Genomic DNA, 17,181 nt, shown 5'->3' with positions numbered 1-17,181 from the left:
TTTATCATCGAATAAACCCATCCCTGAATTTTTTTTTCTCAAAAAGAAAAATGATTGGCTCTTCATGTTTAGAAAAGGATTCAAGTTGTTTGGAATTTTCAAGTGAAGATGAAGCTTATCATGACGGTGATGAAACTAGTTTTACATTTGATCAACATTTTCAATTTTCATATTGTTTAAATTCCGATCATTCCATCAGTGATAGAGATGAATCATTAGAGAGTGGTAGTTCCGATCGGAGGACTCAATTGCAGCCAAGCTTTTTGAACATTAAATTACGAGTGTTTATTTCCAAACACATCAAACACACTGGAACACATTTGTGGAATTGTTCTGTATTATTGGCAAATTATTTTCTTCATGAGATGACTCGAACCGATCATTCGGAATTGTTTGAAGATGATGTATTATTGCCTGTAATGAAGAAGCCTCTCACGATATTGGAATTAGGATGTGGATTAGGGCTTCCTTCAATTTTAAATTGTAAAATCAATGAAAGAAATCGATCGATAATGACCGATTTGAACACTTCAGATTTTGAAGAACGATGTTTAACACAATGCAAATTGAACTCCATTTCACAAAATCAATATAGAATTATACCCTTGGAATGGGGTTACGATTTTACCAGTGTTTTGAAAACAAGTATGGCGGAAAATATTGATCTCATTATTGCCACTGATTGTCTCTATGACAAAAAGTTGTACGACAATTTCTTTTCGACCATTTACTTTTTGAAAACATTGTTAAAGAAACCAAAGCTGCCCTTACTGCTTGCTCAATACAAGAGAAATGAGAGTGACAACATTACATTTCAGTTGAAACGATGGAATTTATCTGCAAGGGCTCTGAATTGGCAGGAAACAATCGATCTTCAACGTTATTTAACACTCATGAATGCTACTGATAGTAATGATCAGGAGAATTTAGAAAAGCAATTCTTTGAGCTGTATGAAGCAACACAAATTGTTTTAATAAAGTAATCACTATTTACAGTCACACAATATGAGTAACATGTACCTATTTTCCACAAGTAGGTAAAATTACTGCTTTTTTTTCTTTGAACTTGACGACGATTTAGTGGTCTCGTCTTTCTTTTTCCTCTTATTGGAGGCTGCTGAACCTGTTGCGTTGTTGATGACTGGCTTTTGAGTTGCATTCATTGAAGGGTTCATGGAATTCATTGGTGGTTGTGCTTGTTGTGGTTGGACAGGTGGATAACTGGATTGAGAGTATTGAGGTGGTTGTGGTAATGAATGAGGATTAGGATAACTTGGTTGATGAGGTCTCAACACAGTTGATGTAGGATGTAACACAGGTCTAATTTCAGGATAAATATATCGATGATGTTCAAAGCAATTGGAGCTTGGTTTTGGATTGAAATAGGGATGTTGAAGTGCTTCCTTAGCAGTAATTCTTTTGGCTGGATCATATTCCAATAATCTTTTAAGTAAATCATATTCTGGTGAGTCCTTGCTAAAGTTTGACACAGCCTCCAGATTATTTTCATGTTTTGTGAAATTACTCAATTGTTTGTATTCTGGAAGACTGCTCAACGAAGGCCATTGCTCAACTGTTGGAGTACCCAACACTTGAAATATCTTTTCAAGTTGATCTTTTTGAAAGGGATTTGGATTATTTCCTTGTTTTACCTCTTCTCCCTTAAAGAGAGGTTTCAACTCATACAGCTCATACATGATACATCCAATACTCCAAATGTCGAGAGCAGGTGTATAGTGCTTTGAACCAAGAAGCAACTCAGGAGATCGGTACCAAATGGTCACAACAGGACCATCATCAACCAGTTTTCGCAAGGGAGCTTTGAAAATACGTGCCAATCCTATGGATATTATAAGAAACAAATTCAAACATATTGCAAGGAATGTAAGTTCTTTCTAATATACTAAGGTGACTTACCAAAATCTGCAACCTTGACGCATCCTCGATCAGCACCATCCACGTCATTGATGAGAATATTTGAGGGTTTCAAATCACGATGTATCACCTAAAGTGGTTGTTGAGTTTGTATTATTACGGCAAATGTCAATTAGATAAAATTATGATGTTGAGTTCGTGGAAGCAAAAGTTTGACTTACCCATTTGCTATGCAGGTAGTAAATACCTTTCAAAATCTGATACAAAATTGATCGAATCATGTGATCATCCAATTTCAAAGGGAGAGGCGGTGAAGTGTTATGTGCTCTCGTCTGTGTTTTATGATACATGAGCAATTTTTCTAAATCAATTTTGCAAAAATCACAAATCATGTTGAAGCTTCCATCCGTACTAATGACAATATCTTGAACTTTGAGAATGTTATCATGCTCCAATTCTCTCAACAAATTAATTTCTCGGCACAACGTAATAGGAATACCATCATCTTTACCGCTCCTCATGAAGAATTGTTTGACAGCAATTTTCTTTCTACTTTTATCTTCATAACAACTCACGGATCCATAGGCACCCTTTCCGATGACTCCAAGATTCTTGTACTTTCTATTAAAAGTTTCAAAACGTTGTTCCGACTTGGCTCTCAAATTATTCATCTCTTTGGTTCTTCAATTATAATTTTCTCTCTTCTCGGAATGAGAGGTTTGATACTTTACTAATAATTTAAATATAGAAAAGCAAAAGTATACTACTACTACTACTCGTACTAGTGGTATTCATACAACAGCAAGTGAGGATTCTCCAACAATAGAATGACTCTCTCCACTCCTCTTGAAACCTATTGATTCAATAGTTTTGAATTGATGTCCAGAGAAAATAGGCTGAATGGATATTCGAGTGAAAGAGACAGTGCTGTGTGGCAGCAGTATTTTTTTTGAGACATCTATGATCCTTTTTGAAATTCCAAAATTAGGCGATCCATGATCTTTACAAGATCGTGAATATAAAAATTGTTTATAGTGAAACAAGTTCCATGTTGTTCAAATCTTTAATAGTTCTTTAGATTTTTCAATTTAAATATATAGGTGAAACAATATCGATTTAGATTCATGAAAAAAAATGCAATCCTTGAGAGAGACTGTTAGAGTGTATCTCGTTCCATCGGTCAGCATCGGAGAAGAAGTTTTTAATCATAAATGTTTAATTTATGATGCTAAGAGTAAGTGAGCAGCTGGGAACAGTGGAGAGAATTATTGAAATGATTCTGGTACGGAATTAATTTAGGTGTTGAAATTTTGAGAAATACCTATCGGATATTAGCAACACCCTTTGGATCGCTTCCGAATTATACACAGCAAAATGTCTTTAATTCATTACCGTGTTTGATCACACCCGAAAGTGTTACACTAGGAATTGAACATGGATTTATACGAGTTTTTGAAGATTTGCATTCATCAAATGTAAATAGACTGCAAGATTTAATGTTAAACGCACCTGCAGCAACGTCGTCTAGCTCTAAACTCGCTTCAGGTCATAATTCTGGAGTGAATCAAACGATCTTTAAATTTCAAATAGGATATGAACAAGCAATTTTAAATCAAAATACTTGCTATGAAGAACCTAAAGATATTACTCAAATATGGACCTATCCGCAAACACCTTTCCAATTCGAGAAATATCAAATTTTCAAAGATTTACACAACAATGGATTCTTTTTGAGCAGTGGAGATAAATTTGGATGTGATTTTCTTGCCTATCGAGGAGATCCAGTATTACATCATGCAGAATTCATGATCTATATACAAGAAATAGATAAACCAATTGAGCCACATCTCATTATCAGTATTGGAAGACTAGGAAATACAGTTCATAAAACTGTCCTTTTTGCTTCTTGGAATTCCTCGACACAGACTGTACAATATATAAGCTTAAATTGGTTCAACCCTCAACCTATCAAACCTTGGAAAATCAAAGAACTTTGCAACAAGGAAAAAACTGACATGCAAGAATGAAGGTAACAAAACATGTCAACTCTAAGGTGAAGAATGAAAATTTTTGTTGTTGTAAAAAATGATTCCAGCACAATCTGGTACACCTGTGATTAATTTAGACGAAGAAGAGGAAGAAGTGCAAACGATTGTCCGAGCAAGCAATAATAACAGCAATAATCATTCTTCATCATTAACGAATAAATCCATCATGATTCGTGAACAAATACCTTCTCGGAATGAACAAAATCATGATGATGATGTAATTGAACAAGAAGACTTTGATGATGATGAAAAAGACAATATTTGTTTGATATGCCAAGATGAATGGAAAGAAGAAGGCGACCATAAAGTAGTCGCACTCGCGTGTGGACATCTCTTTGGTATGAGTTGTATCAACCAATGGTTACAAACAAAGCCTAATTGTCCAATGTGTAAGAAGCCTGCTCGACCGAATGAGTTAAGGCCCATATTCTTGGGAGAGTCATCTGCAAATAGGCTTGCCATTCATAAAGTGAAGAAGATGAGCGAGAAGGAAAAACAAGATATTAGATCAAAATTAAGAGTGGAAAGAAAGAAACGACGTGTTTTTGAAAAAAGTTTATTAGAGTTGAGAAAGAAAATTACAAATTATTTGAATTCAATGGAAACTCAAATTGTAGATTCACAACAACATTCAAGTAATGCAAACGCTGAAAATAATGCCATTGTGCATGACGACCATGATGACATTATTGAAATCGGATCAGAGCGTACGCCTTCATCATCTTCAGTCATATCATTCCTGAGAGAGCTTCAGGCAGACATTGAGGAATGCCCATTCGAGCTCAAACTATTTGACACCACCAATGATTTTGCAAAAAAAAGAAAACGAGACGTCTTTGAAAATGAGCAAGATGTGATCGTGACAACACCTACAGATCCACTTTTGAGGCAAACCAATATTTTCAGTTCTGTATTAGAGCTTAATATTCACTCACAACACAAAATGTTAAGATTTTTGGATGATCCTTCTTATCTTTGTTTTGATTCTAGAAAAAATCATGCTCTTACAGTTTATTCAACAGTGAAATATTCAAGTAATGATATTTCATTGGTTAAAAACCAACAAGTGGTGGAGACTTTTGATATCAATGACATGTACTTTTCTAGAAAAAATAATCTGATATATTGTGCTTGTGACAACAAATTTGTAAAAGTTGTTGACGTTAAATCAAGAAATGGAGTTATATTTGAAATGGAAATGGAGGATATTCCAAACTGCCTTTCCATTCCTGATGAAACACATGACAGCCTTCTTTTTGCAGGTCTTGAGAATGGTTCTATTTGTGGCATGGATTTACGAATGCCAGGAAGAATAGTATTTCGGTTTGATGTTCCTAATACACCACGAACGAGCCATGCCAATTCCATTCTTTCTATGCAATACGTGTCAAGTAATGATTCATTGATTTTTTCTACCCTTGGATCTGGAGTATTTCATGTCAATTTAAATGTAAAAAATACTCCCAGTAATCACTTAACTTCAGATGGTGAAGACACAACACCAAGTTTATTTCAAGGCGAAATTACTACCTTAAATGCAAACAACAGAGAAACTGTGCCACACCCATTCAATATTTGCTACGACTCTTTTTCACACAAAGCAGTAATATCATACTCCACTTTTGGAGAGACAAAAAGAAGTATTGACCATTGTGTAAGTTTTTGGTTGGAAAACTGTGTTTAACCCAAAAAAGGTTATGAATGAAGAGAATGGAAACTTTACTTCAAGCAATATAGTAATTTCAGAACCAACAATCACACTGCCACCATCTCACCAATTTACAATTTTTGAAAGAGGTAGGTTTGTTTATGGAAATGATAAAGTTCACTAACTTGTCTTAGTGGAACATCATCCAACTCCCATTGGCAAATTCAAGTCTCCCACGGTACTGTTTAATTTAACAAATTCAGGTGCTATTGATTTAGAGTCAAACCATCACTCCTCTCCATTTACATTCTTCAATGGAACAACTCTGATGGCATACACTGCTCTCAAAAATGTATCATTATTTGATGTCAATACTGGACATATCTTCCAAAACCTACCCTCAGAGAACCTTCTTCCAATCACGAGTTTAGATTATTTAAATTGTTCAATGGGTACCTTCTTTGGAAAGATGTCTCCTGATCATTGTTCTTTGTACATTTATAAAGAATGATGTAGTGGTTATTCGGTATCACTGTCATATTTCTTTTTCTTAATTATTCTGGAAGATCTTCGAGGTGGTGGATTTTCAGATGCAGAAGATTCTTCTTTGTCCTTCTTTCTCTTGCTTGAGCTGTCATCTTTGGTTTCTTCTTCATTGTTCTTTTTGCTCTTTTTTGATTTCTTCTTTTTCTCTTTCTCCTGTTTATCTTTTTTTTTCTTTGACTTTTCTTGGTCACTATCGTTGTTGTTGTCTTCATCTTTTGCTTTCTTGGATTTCTTTTTTGTTTTCTTTGCTTTTTCGTCTTCCTCATTTCCATTTTCGGTTATTTCCTCTTTGTTCTTCTTTTCTCTCTTCTTTTTCTTTTTTTTGGGTTCTTGAGTTTCGTCATTGTTTTCGTCTTTGGATTTTTTTCTCTTTTTTTTTCCTTCTTCAGTCGAGTCTTTTGATTTCTTTTTCTTCTTTTGGCCTCCTTCCTCAATATCATCATTAATATTTGAAGTAATAAAATCATTCACAGATCGACTAACCTCCAGAGAGGCTTTAGAAGGGGTCTTCTTCGTGCTAGGTCTTGGTCTAATTTGTTCTTCCTCCTTCTTCTTGACGACTCGTTTCTTTCTTCGTCTTTTCTTGATTAATGAAGAGCCAGCAGGATCGTTTTCGTACTTGTCCAAAAATTGAGTTATTTTCTGCTCTGGATTTAATGCGATTTCTGATGCTGCATTCTTCAAATCCTCAACAAAATTTGGCTTTGTTAAACTCAATGCATGCTTGACAGAGATAGTTCCAACCACTGGATTGTATTGATGAGTGATATTATCACGAGCTCTTTCAGTGGCGCTTATAATGTCGTTTTTAACCGATTGATAAGAATCGTCAATTGTTTTTAAGGCATTGTAGTCAATATTTGGTGTGTGGTTTGTTTTAGCAATATTTGCTCTTTCATCTGTCAACATTTCTTCCTCAACATTGTCATAAGGATTCCGCAGGGAGCTCATCAGTGGATCCACGTACACCATGGCACAATATTCAAATGCAGAGAGGCTTTTTAATCGATGCCATACAATGAATGGTTCTGTTAAATCTTTCTTAATAAACTCCTGCAACAATTTTAACATTTCTTTAAAAGCTTCAATTGATATTTTGATTTGGACGCGTTTTTGTGGAAAGGCTCCAATTTTTCGTTTTGGCTGTGTGCAATACAGATAGTACAATAAATAAATAACTCCAATTCTACATCTAAAGTTCATTGATAACTCGGTAGATGATGTTCCTTCATAGTTATGATCTGAATTATTTGTTTGATTTGAAGGTTTTTCTTGCGAGAACATTAAATACCCAATGCAAGTCGTATACACTTCTTGGATGTAAGTCTCATAATTTACTTCATCAGGCCGTCCTTCATGAATGTACGAAAATTTAAGAGACATCCACAATGTTTTAAACTCTCGGAGTGATGTCGTATTCAATTCCACGAATTTATTCAATATCAATCGAACATCTCGGGCGAAGGGTGGAATCATGGATGCCAATTGATGAAACGAGGATCCGGACGAAGAGGTTTGTTTTCTAGAATCCGATGACTCCTCATTAGTATCCATCATTGTACCGTTTCTCTCTTCTTCCTCGTAATGATCATCCTCTTCATGTAATCCCGAATGATCGTTCTCATCCTCATGCATTAACAATGATGATGGCCTCATTCGCAAATTGTTCATTTTTTTAATGTTGATTTCTCGCAGTCTTTTGCGTTTTTGCGATTTCATAGATATTTGGACCATTTCGAATTTGTGGTTGTTTTGATGGCAGGTTTTGGGAGTGGCTTGGATGATTGCACAATTCTCTTATCGTTTTCATCATCATCGTCACTGTCGTTATAAAGATTTGATCCTGATGATGATAGGGAAGGCAATGGTTTGGTTTTCTTTTGACGAGGAGCACCAAGGTCAGCATGCTCGTCGTCATATGACGGCGTGATGAAGGAATAAGAATCATCCTCGGCATCATATTCATCATTTCGGTAATCATTTTCCTCATCATCATCGTTCTTGGTTTTTCGCTTTCGGGATGTTGTGCTTGAACTGGACTTGTTTGTTCGTTTCTTCTTCTCCTTTGGTGGAAGAGAAGTAACCACTTGAACAGAAGGGTCGTCTTGTTCTTCTCCATCGTCTGACTGCTGTCCTCGGAGAGGTTTTGATGATGAGCCTTGATGTTTGGGATCATATTTGGCCCATTTACTGTGGCTTGATTGTTTGTATGTGACTTCTCGATCATCTGTGGGTGTTGTGTCGTGATGATGATGGTTTGCTGCTGACGACTCCAAACTCTCGTTGTGCGTCATTAACTCTTGTTCAATTTCTCCTCTTTTCTCATTAAATTGTTGGACGATAGGTCGAAGATCTTTGGGTTGATGAGAGGTAGCAAATATCTTGCGAATGCTTTGTTGAGAGCCACACAGTTTGCATTTCCATTTCCGATTCTTTGTGATTTGATTAACGCTGAAGGCTGAGCACTGGTAGCATTGAAAAACGGCATATTCTCGAGACATTTTTTCTTTTGTTTACTGGAAGAGTGGAACAACAAATTTGTCCACAGTGTTGAATAAATAATTATTTAAGATTGATTTATTGGCAAGTTACATGGTCCCTCGTCATGATGACCCAGTAATCAATTATATTGATAGTATTAATATTAATAATAACAATAACTATACAAGAATTTCAACGACTTTCTGATCTCCGATTAATATACTCTCTTAAATGGAGGAATGTATTGCCATTCCTTTTCATCCAAAGTATAGTTATGGACTGGTCTATAGTCAATCTTAACTTCACCAGTTTCAGTATCCATAGTTGTGAGTGTGTGTTTCATCCAATTTACGTCATCTCTTTCTGGGTAATCATCACGAGCGTGAGCACCTCTAGATTCCTTTCTGTTTTCAGCAGCCATCATTGTTTGCACTGCGTTAGCCAAAAGATTTTGCAATTCAAGAATTTCATAAAGGTTAACATTGTAAACTGGTGATTTGTCTCCCAATTTAACATATGGAAGTTTTGCGTATGCTTCCTTAATCAACTTGACACCCATGTCCAAAGTATCTTGCTTACGATAAACAGCAGCATAATTTTGCATGATATTTTGCATTTCCTTTCTTAATTCGTGGCACTTGATGGTACCCTTAGGATTATTGAAAATTCTGTCCAAATTCATGATGGACTTGAGTCCAGCATCTGAAGGAAGTGGCTTATGTTTGGTGTCCTTTGGTAAATTTTCCATGACGTATAAAGCACAAGCACGGCCGAAAACGACAAGATCCAAAAGTGAGTTAGCACCCAAACGATTAGCACCATGTACAGAAGCACATGCAACTTCACCTGCTGCTAACAATCCCTTAACTGGATAATCTGGTTGATCTTCGCCCTTCTTGTAAACCACTTGACCCGTATAGAGAGTTGGAACACCACCCATATTGTAGTGAACTGTTGGGACAACAGGAATTGGTTCCTTGGTTAAGTCAACACCTGCAAAGATTTTAGCAGTCTCAGTAATACCTGGCAATCTTTCATGGAGCAATTCTGCTGGTAAGTGATCCAAATGCAAATGAATGTGATCCTTCTTTGGTCCACATCCTCTACCCTCTAAAATTTCCATTGTCATGGCTCTACTGACAACGTCTCTTGAGGCCAAATCTTTAACACTTGGTGCATATCTTTCCATGAAACGTTCACCTTCAGCATTTCTCAAGAAACCACCTTCACCACGAGCACCCTCAGTAATAAGACAACCAGCACCATAAATACCGGTAGGGTGGAATTGAACAAATTCTAAATCTTGATTTGGTAATCCGGCTCTTGAAGCCATTGCGGTACCATCACCAGTACAGGTGTGAGCACTTGTACATGATGCATATGCTCTACCGTATCCTCCTGTTGCTAGCACAGTGTAGTGAGCACGGAAACGATGCAGACTTGAATCTTCAAGGTTATAGGTCATAACTCCTCTACATTCATCTCCCTCCATCAACAAATCCAAAGCAAAATATTCAATGAAGAATTGAACATCATATTTCAATGCCATACCATAGTTGGTGTGCAACAAAGCGTGTCCGGTTCTGTCAGCAGCAGCACAACAACGTTTAGCTTGTCCACCTTTACCGAATTTAATACTTTGACCACCGAAAGCTCTTTGATAAATCTTTCCTTCTGGTGTACGAGAGAATGGTAAACCCATATGTTCCAATTCAATAACAGCTTGTGGAGCTTCCTTACACATGTAGTGAATGGCATCTTGATCACCAAGCCAATCACTTCCCTTGACTGTATCATAGGCGTGATAAGTCCAGTGGTCTTCGGTCATATTACCAAGAGCAGCATTGATACCACCTTGAGCAGCAACTGTGTGGGATCTTGTTGGGAAAAGCTTTGAAATACAGGCAACCTTGTATCCGGCTTTAGCCAAGTTTGCTGCACACACGAGACCAGCGCCACCAGCACCAACAATGACCGCATCATAGGTATGGTCAATCACTGGGTATACTTGAGAGAGTTGTGGACCCTTTTCGTTCATAGTTCCTTCTCTAACAGCACTATTTCCTAATACCACCAAATTTTTAATATTTGATGAGAAACATCTATTTTGGATATTGTTTGTTGTTGATGTTGTTGTTGTTGTAGTAGTGAGGAGAGAAGGAGCACTTTTAGTCGAAAGAGATGATGATGATGAAGAGAGAACGCTCTTCTTGACTTGATTAGCCACACGTTGGAGCTTTCGGCAGTTTTTCATCATTTTTTGCGTTTAATTTTTTTAATGCAATAATAATTTTCAGTTTGCCAAGCTGACGATCGCATCAGCTGAAATTAATTTCAAGTTCGGGATTTTCCGTGAGATGCATCATTAGATTAATAATAGTCATTGCAATAGTTGTTAGAATTTTGAATGAAGAGAACGTATCTGTTCTTTATTATGGATGTATTAGCTTTTTCAAAATTCTTCATTAGCCTTTCAAAAAAATGTTACAAGATGTTGCTCCAGGTGCTTTCCTTGGAGTACTCGCTTTGTTTGCCTCAGGCTTTATTTGATGATAGGAAATGTTCATTCTTTGGAGGAAGAAGTATTGACTTGGTTCCTATTATGCATGTGTATGGGACAATTCAGGAAACAAAACAAAAGGCTTGTTTGCACATTCATCAATTGTATCCGTATTTTATGTTGTCGTTTCCCTACGAGTTGTTCTTGGAAGAAGGTGAAGAAAATGATCATTCAAATTTGAAGAGAACCGATAATTTACTGCTAAAATTGAACATGAGAAAGGTTTCTGATTTCATACATGTTTTGGGAAATACCATTGAACAAACCTTTCACAGATCACTCTATGGCACCTCACTTCAGCAATACCAGAACATGCAACAACAAAATTCCAAGCAGGATCAATCTGTTTACAAACATCAACGACAATTCATTCATGACATCGTCGTTGTGACAGGCACTCCATTTTACGGATATTGGTTTAACCCACAATTGTTCTTGAAAGTATACGTGTATAATCCAAGCCATGTAGGTAAAATGGCAGCCATGTTCGGGAATAGTAGTGTGATGGGTCATAAATTCTCTGTATATGAAGCCCACATTCCTTTTTCTTTGCAATTCATGATGGATTACAATGTGTATGGAATGGGAGATTTGAGTGTTGAAAAGGTATTTTTCAGATTACCTTTTCACGCAGCTGATAATGACAATGAAAATACTCAGAAGATTAGTAGCCAAAATGCCACAAATTATGGAACAATTTTGCCAGAAAATGTCAAGAGGTTATCCAAATGTGAGATTGAAATGGACATTTTCTCAAGGGATGTTTTGAATCGACAAGAAATTATTAATGTGCAACTTTCCCTTGAAAAGGATAAAGATAATCAATTTGGAAAAGATAGAAAGCTTCTCCAGTCCCTGAATATTATTTGGGAAGAAGAAAGAAAAAGAAGAAGATCCATCAATATGGAAATCTCACAACCACCCATTCCTTTTTCACCATTTGAGAGAGAGGTAAATCAAAAAAACGAACTGGAAAATATTATGTACGACCACTTGGTAGAAATTATTGAAAAGGTCCAAAAAAACGATGATGAGGAGGGAATTATATTTACCAGCCAAATACCAAGTGGATTGAGAGATGACACTTCGACCATTAAGCAATCTCAAGAAACACTGAATCAATTATTATCCAATTATCCAAGTGCATTTCTGACATATGAAGAGATTAAAAAAGAACAAGGAATGTTCTATGAGAATGCTCACATCCATAACGATAACCAGTACAGCATTCAATTAACTCAAAGTGATGAAGAGCTCGAAAACATCCTGAATTGGATGAGAGAAAAAGATTTTGAGCTGAAGGAAGATGAATACAATAATCTAGGACTTGAGGACGAAAATGAAGACGATGAAGAGATGGAAGACAATACAGAAAACGAAGAACATGAAATTTTAAATTCTATGAAGGAAGTGATGGACATGGATGACACAATGCACATTCTCGAAGTAGATGAGTCTGATGATCATGTTTCTGATGGTGAAGAAGGTTACTCATCTGAGAGCAGTGATGGTGATACGTACGAACTTATACCTCAATATGATGGTTACTCTGACAAGAACTCTCTAAGAAAAAAAGAAAAGAATATCAAACTTACAATTGAGGATGTATCAGTAGGAGAATTTGTTTATCTACGAGCTCCAAAAAATTGCAAACCCTACATTGCATGCGTTATTGACAAAAACAATCAATCTAAAATCGTAACAGTGAGGTGGTTCTACAGACCAGAAGAAACGAAAGGTGGAGTTAGAGATTGGAATGGAGAGAATGAAGTGTTTTTGATCTCTCATTGTGACACCAATTTAATTGATACAGTCATTGGAAAATGCAACGTTCTTTTTGTGGACAAGTACTTTAAGGATCTTCCCACCAATATTGTTGTTGATAATTTTTTCATTGAAGAGAAACTTCCTGAAGAATTCGTAGAGCAGTCAAAAGACACCTATTTTTGTAGATTTGAATACTCTGTGAAAAACAATAGCTTTAGAAAGATTTCAAGCAAATCAATGGAAATATTTACACATGAAGGAAACAAGACCAATCTACTTCCCAGAAAAAAGAGAAAAGTTTCTTTTCAAGAGGAAGAGGCAGCATCAACACCAAAGAAGAATATTGAGAAGGCTCATGATCAATTCTTTCTTGACAATTTTTTTCCATCCCAAGCAAAGCAAATAATTTCCTCACAAGAAAGGTCTTCACACCAACTCGACAGTATGGCTTCTCAAGAAATTTCTTTTTCGCTTGTTCAGCAAGCGCTTGATGTAAGACCTGAACGTTTTCTATTTGCAGAGGTAACACATCAAAGTGGTGCTGTCAATAATGATAGTCTTTTGGAGTCACCTCAAGAAGAGGATGCGCAAAAAGGAGCTGTTATTGATGACAACTCTAAGGAACCGACGTCTCCAATTTTAGAAGCTTTAGTACAACAAGAAAAAAACAAAGAGGACAGCATATTAGAGGAGGAGCCCAACATTGAAGAAAGTTTATCACCTTCACTTTTGATTACTTCCGAGTCACAAAATGAAAGACCTTTAAACGAAATCAAGGAAGGCATCAACGCTTTCGCTCTTCAAGATGAGGCTGTAGTTGACAATGATTGCACACCACCGTTAGATGACACATCATCTTATGGAAGGGTTAACTCATCTGAACATACACTGATTTATAAACCCACTCCTCCCTCATTGAACATGGTCTTAGATGAGCTTCATGTGTCTGCAAAGGAAAATCGAGGTATGATCAAAAATCTTGAAAAAAGACCCTTTTTCAGCAATCACTCTGATTTTTTGGAGAGCAAGAGAAGCTCCATTATTCGATTTTCTTCAATCTTCGGTAAAAAACGAGTGAAAGAGGGAATGCCTATCAGTAAGCACTTAGACGAACTCGATGTTTTTTCAATCCTTCAAAAACACTCAGAATCCAAGCTGAAAACAAACGCCATTCACTCCAAAATGATACTAGAATTTGCACCAAAACCACCAACACTAAAGCAGATTATGAAGGAATTCCATGTAGAATCAAAGACAACTTTGAGTGATGACACATGTGAAAGTTTCACACACATAATTCCGTCTCCTGAGTTTGACGAGCCCATTCTAGATGTTGTCTCATCACTTCCTCCTAAGAATTTGTGTTCACTCAATACTACTCCTCCTAATACACCTTCCCGAAGACGACGAAGAGCGCCTCAATCACTAGTGTCAGAGTTATCTGTAACTATTCAGCGAAAAAAGATTGCCTTTAATTTAGATACACATGACAAAGAAGACTCTTCCACTAAGAAAGAGCTCGTCTCCAAACAAAATATTAATGTAATGTCTATTGAATGTCATGTCACTACAAGGGCAGACTTTTTACCGAATCCAATTTATGATCCAGTTCAAGCCATTATCATTTGCTCCCAAAATTGTGCAGATGTTGCAAACAGTACAGAGAGTATTCTACTTTTAAATCGAGATTTAGAGGACAACGACACCATACAACACAAATTAACATGCATTCCACTTAATTTTGATCGATTTTATGAATTTAAAACTGAACAGGACCTTCTGAATGGATTCATTGATTTTATTTGCAAGGAAGATCCCGACATTTTACTTGGATATGAAATGCAAACCGAAGGTCTTGGATATTTGATAGAGAGAGGTTTTACTGTACTGGGAAAGAATATTTGCTATGATTTGTCGCGTGCAATTTTCTATCAAAACGAAAACAAAGCTAATAATACTAATAAGGACAAGAGGCAAGATAAAATCATGAAAAAAGCTCAAGAATACGCAAGAAACAAACAATCTGGAGTGATGATTAAGGGAAGAGTGGTTATTAATGTTTGGAGACTCATGAACGGAGAAATGAAACTTGATATGTACACACTACACAATGTGGCGTTTAACATTCTTGGGAAGAGAATTCCATATTACTCATACCAAACGCTCAGTGAGTTATCCAACAGTTGTCAGCATCGTAAAGACAGCTTTGAATATCGAATTATTCTTCAATATTATTACAAGAAAGCAAGTATTACACTTGAATTATTGAACTATTTAGACTTTTTGAATAGAACTGGAGAACTTGCAAAGGTATTTGGAATTGAATTTTTCTCTGTCCTTAATCGAGGATCTCAATACAGAGTAGAAAGTATGATGCTCAGACTTGCACGATTGTATAATTATGTCGCTCTTTCACCCACTCGGAAACAAGTCATGGAACAAGCAGCTATTGAATGTTTGCCATTAGTCATGGAACCACAAAGCAAACTTTATACGAATCCAGTCATTGTTTTGGATTTTCAATCTCTTTATCCATCCATTATTATTGCCTATAATTTATGTTATAGCACATGTTTAGGAAAGATGGCATATGTGGATCAAAAAAAGAGCAAACTCGGTACATTGGATGGTTATGAGCCCAATAGTGAACTGAGAAAATTATTGAAACATAGAGAAGAGGGAAAATCCATTGAAGAAGATATTCTTATTACACCCAATCAATGTCTATTTGTGAAACCAAATGTGAGACAAGGAATTCTTCCAAGAATGTGCACAGAAATTCTCAACACTCGAGTCATGGTCAAACAAGCAATGAAGGAAACGAGTAAGGAAGACACTGAAACTCAACGTATTCTCAATGCACGCCAGCTAGGTCTAAAACTCATTGCAAACGTGACTTATGGATACACATCAGCCAATTTCTCAGGAAGAATGCCACTTTCTGATTTAGCGGATGCCATTGTGCAGCTTGCAAGACAAACTCTGGAAAATGCGATTGAAACTGTCAATCAACGCTTCAAAGGAAAGTGTCGTGTTGCATATGGGGACACAGACTCACTATTTGTGGAATGTATTGACTCTACAAAAGAAGAAGCATTTAAACTTGGGAAAGAAATTGTGAAGATTGTCACAAATTCTAATCCAAAACCAATTACATTACAAATGGAACGAGTGTTTCATCCGAGTTTTCTGGTGAGTAAGAAGAGATATGTCGGTCTAGCATTTGAAAATCCTTCACAAACGAAAGGCACGCTTTTCTGCAAAGGCATTGAAGCTGTGAGAAGAGACAATTGTTTAATGGTACGAAGTTTAATGGAAAAGAGTCTCGAAATTCTATTTGAAACTCTTGATTTTTCTCTTGTGAAATCTTATCTATCGAGACAGTTCTATAGAATTATCTCTGAAAAATGCTCTCTTCAGGATTTCATCTTTTGGAAAAAGGTCAAACTTGGATACTATAAATCAGAGAAAAATCTTCCTCCTTCTGCAAGAGTAGCAATTCGAGAAATGCAACGTGATCCAAGAGCAGAGCCAAGATTTAATGAACGAGTGCCCTATATCGTAGTGTTCAGTCCTTTGCATCCATCTAAGGCAAAATTATCAGACATGGTCATTCATCCAAAATATTATATTGCGGATCGTATGGGAACTAGTACGTCCAATCAAGTAATGATTCACAACACTCGCCAAAAGTATCGTCTTCATTATAATTATTATATCACAAGACAACTATTACCTTCTTTAGATCGATTATTTTCATTATGCTTTGTGAATTGTAATGTTTGGTATATGAATTTACCGAAACGTGACGTGTATTTGATGGCCGATTGGAGAAAACAATTATTTAGAAAATCAAAAAATTTTATTGAGAGATACTTCAAACCAATCAGTTTGCCATGTGTGAGTTGTGGAGCCATTATTGATTGTAAAACATTGAACAAAGTTGAAGGGGCGGCGACAGATCTGTCTTCACAAGAACCACTATGTCCCAAATGCAAGGAATATCCACTTGTGTTGTTGCTTCGATTGAGAAGCGTGGAAAGGAACAAGAATATGCTTTCTGAACTATGTCGACATTGCAACCATGAATTAGATGTAACGAATGGATTATTGCCTTATTCCAAAGTTCCATCGATCGAAGAAAAATGCATGTCCCTAGAATGCCCAATTTTGTTTTCAAAAGTTCATACCCTGAGCAATTTTGCTAGCTTGTTGTTTATTGAAAAAAATTTACGATAATGAAAGTATAATGTATC

The 17,181-nt window shown here is 36.3% G+C and overlaps 8 protein-coding genes across 8 annotated transcripts; 4 read left to right on the top strand and 4 right to left on the bottom strand.

Annotated features, from left to right (window-relative positions):
- Window positions 1-50: 50 nt before the first annotated feature.
- Window positions 51-983, top strand: FDP41_003848 (uncharacterized protein; the record flags this gene model as incomplete). The annotated part of the gene is made up of 1 exon (XM_044707197.1): window positions 51-983. One exon carries the CDS (start codon window positions 51-53, stop codon window positions 981-983), a length of 933 nt encoding a protein of 310 aa, XP_044561908.1.
- Window positions 984-1,043: 60 nt separating this feature from the next.
- FDP41_003847 (uncharacterized protein) lies at window positions 1,044-2,546 on the bottom strand (the record flags this gene model as incomplete). The annotated part of the gene is made up of 3 exons (XM_044707196.1): window positions 1,044-1,840; window positions 1,918-2,005; window positions 2,097-2,546. The coding sequence occupies 3 exons, from the start codon at window positions 2,544-2,546 to the stop codon at window positions 1,044-1,046; spliced, it is 1,335 nt and encodes a 444-aa protein (XP_044561907.1).
- Window positions 2,547-3,009: 463 nt separating this feature from the next.
- On the top strand, window positions 3,010-3,902 carry FDP41_003846 (uncharacterized protein; the record flags this gene model as incomplete). The annotated part of the gene is made up of 2 exons (XM_044707195.1): window positions 3,010-3,109; window positions 3,175-3,902. The coding sequence occupies 2 exons, from the start codon at window positions 3,010-3,012 to the stop codon at window positions 3,900-3,902; spliced, it is 828 nt and encodes a 275-aa protein (XP_044561906.1).
- A 58-nt stretch (window positions 3,903-3,960) lies between these two features.
- On the top strand, window positions 3,961-6,082 carry FDP41_003845 (uncharacterized protein; the record flags this gene model as incomplete). The annotated part of the gene is made up of 3 exons (XM_044707194.1): window positions 3,961-5,478; window positions 5,618-5,720; window positions 5,766-6,082. 3 exons carry the CDS (start codon window positions 3,961-3,963, stop codon window positions 6,080-6,082), a joined length of 1,938 nt encoding a protein of 645 aa, XP_044561905.1.
- An 8-nt stretch (window positions 6,083-6,090) lies between these two features.
- On the bottom strand, window positions 6,091-7,788 carry FDP41_003844 (uncharacterized protein; the record flags this gene model as incomplete). The annotated part of the gene is made up of 1 exon (XM_044707193.1): window positions 6,091-7,788. One exon carries the CDS (start codon window positions 7,786-7,788, stop codon window positions 6,091-6,093), a length of 1,698 nt encoding a protein of 565 aa, XP_044561904.1.
- A 44-nt stretch (window positions 7,789-7,832) lies between these two features.
- FDP41_003843 (uncharacterized protein) lies at window positions 7,833-8,618 on the bottom strand (the record flags this gene model as incomplete). Its single annotated transcript, XM_044707192.1, has 1 exon — window positions 7,833-8,618. One exon carries the CDS (start codon window positions 8,616-8,618, stop codon window positions 7,833-7,835), a length of 786 nt encoding a protein of 261 aa, XP_044561903.1.
- A 194-nt stretch (window positions 8,619-8,812) lies between these two features.
- On the bottom strand, window positions 8,813-10,855 carry FDP41_003842 (uncharacterized protein; the record flags this gene model as incomplete). Its single annotated transcript, XM_044707191.1, has 1 exon — window positions 8,813-10,855. The coding sequence occupies one exon, from the start codon at window positions 10,853-10,855 to the stop codon at window positions 8,813-8,815; it is 2,043 nt and encodes a 680-aa protein (XP_044561902.1).
- A 234-nt stretch (window positions 10,856-11,089) lies between these two features.
- FDP41_003841 (uncharacterized protein) lies at window positions 11,090-17,164 on the top strand (the record flags this gene model as incomplete). The annotated part of the gene is made up of 1 exon (XM_044707190.1): window positions 11,090-17,164. One exon carries the CDS (start codon window positions 11,090-11,092, stop codon window positions 17,162-17,164), a length of 6,075 nt encoding a protein of 2,024 aa, XP_044561901.1.
- Window positions 17,165-17,181: the final 17 nt, after the last annotated feature.

The sequence above is a fragment of the Naegleria fowleri genome (assembly GCF_008403515.1).
Source record: "Naegleria fowleri strain ATCC 30894 chromosome Unknown tig35, whole genome shotgun sequence".
Classification (NCBI taxonomy): Eukaryota; Heterolobosea; class Eutetramitea; order Acrasida; family Naegleriidae; genus Naegleria; species Naegleria fowleri.
The sequence above is the reverse complement of the archived record's forward strand: the minus strand, read 5'-3'. Positions and strand labels throughout refer to the sequence as shown.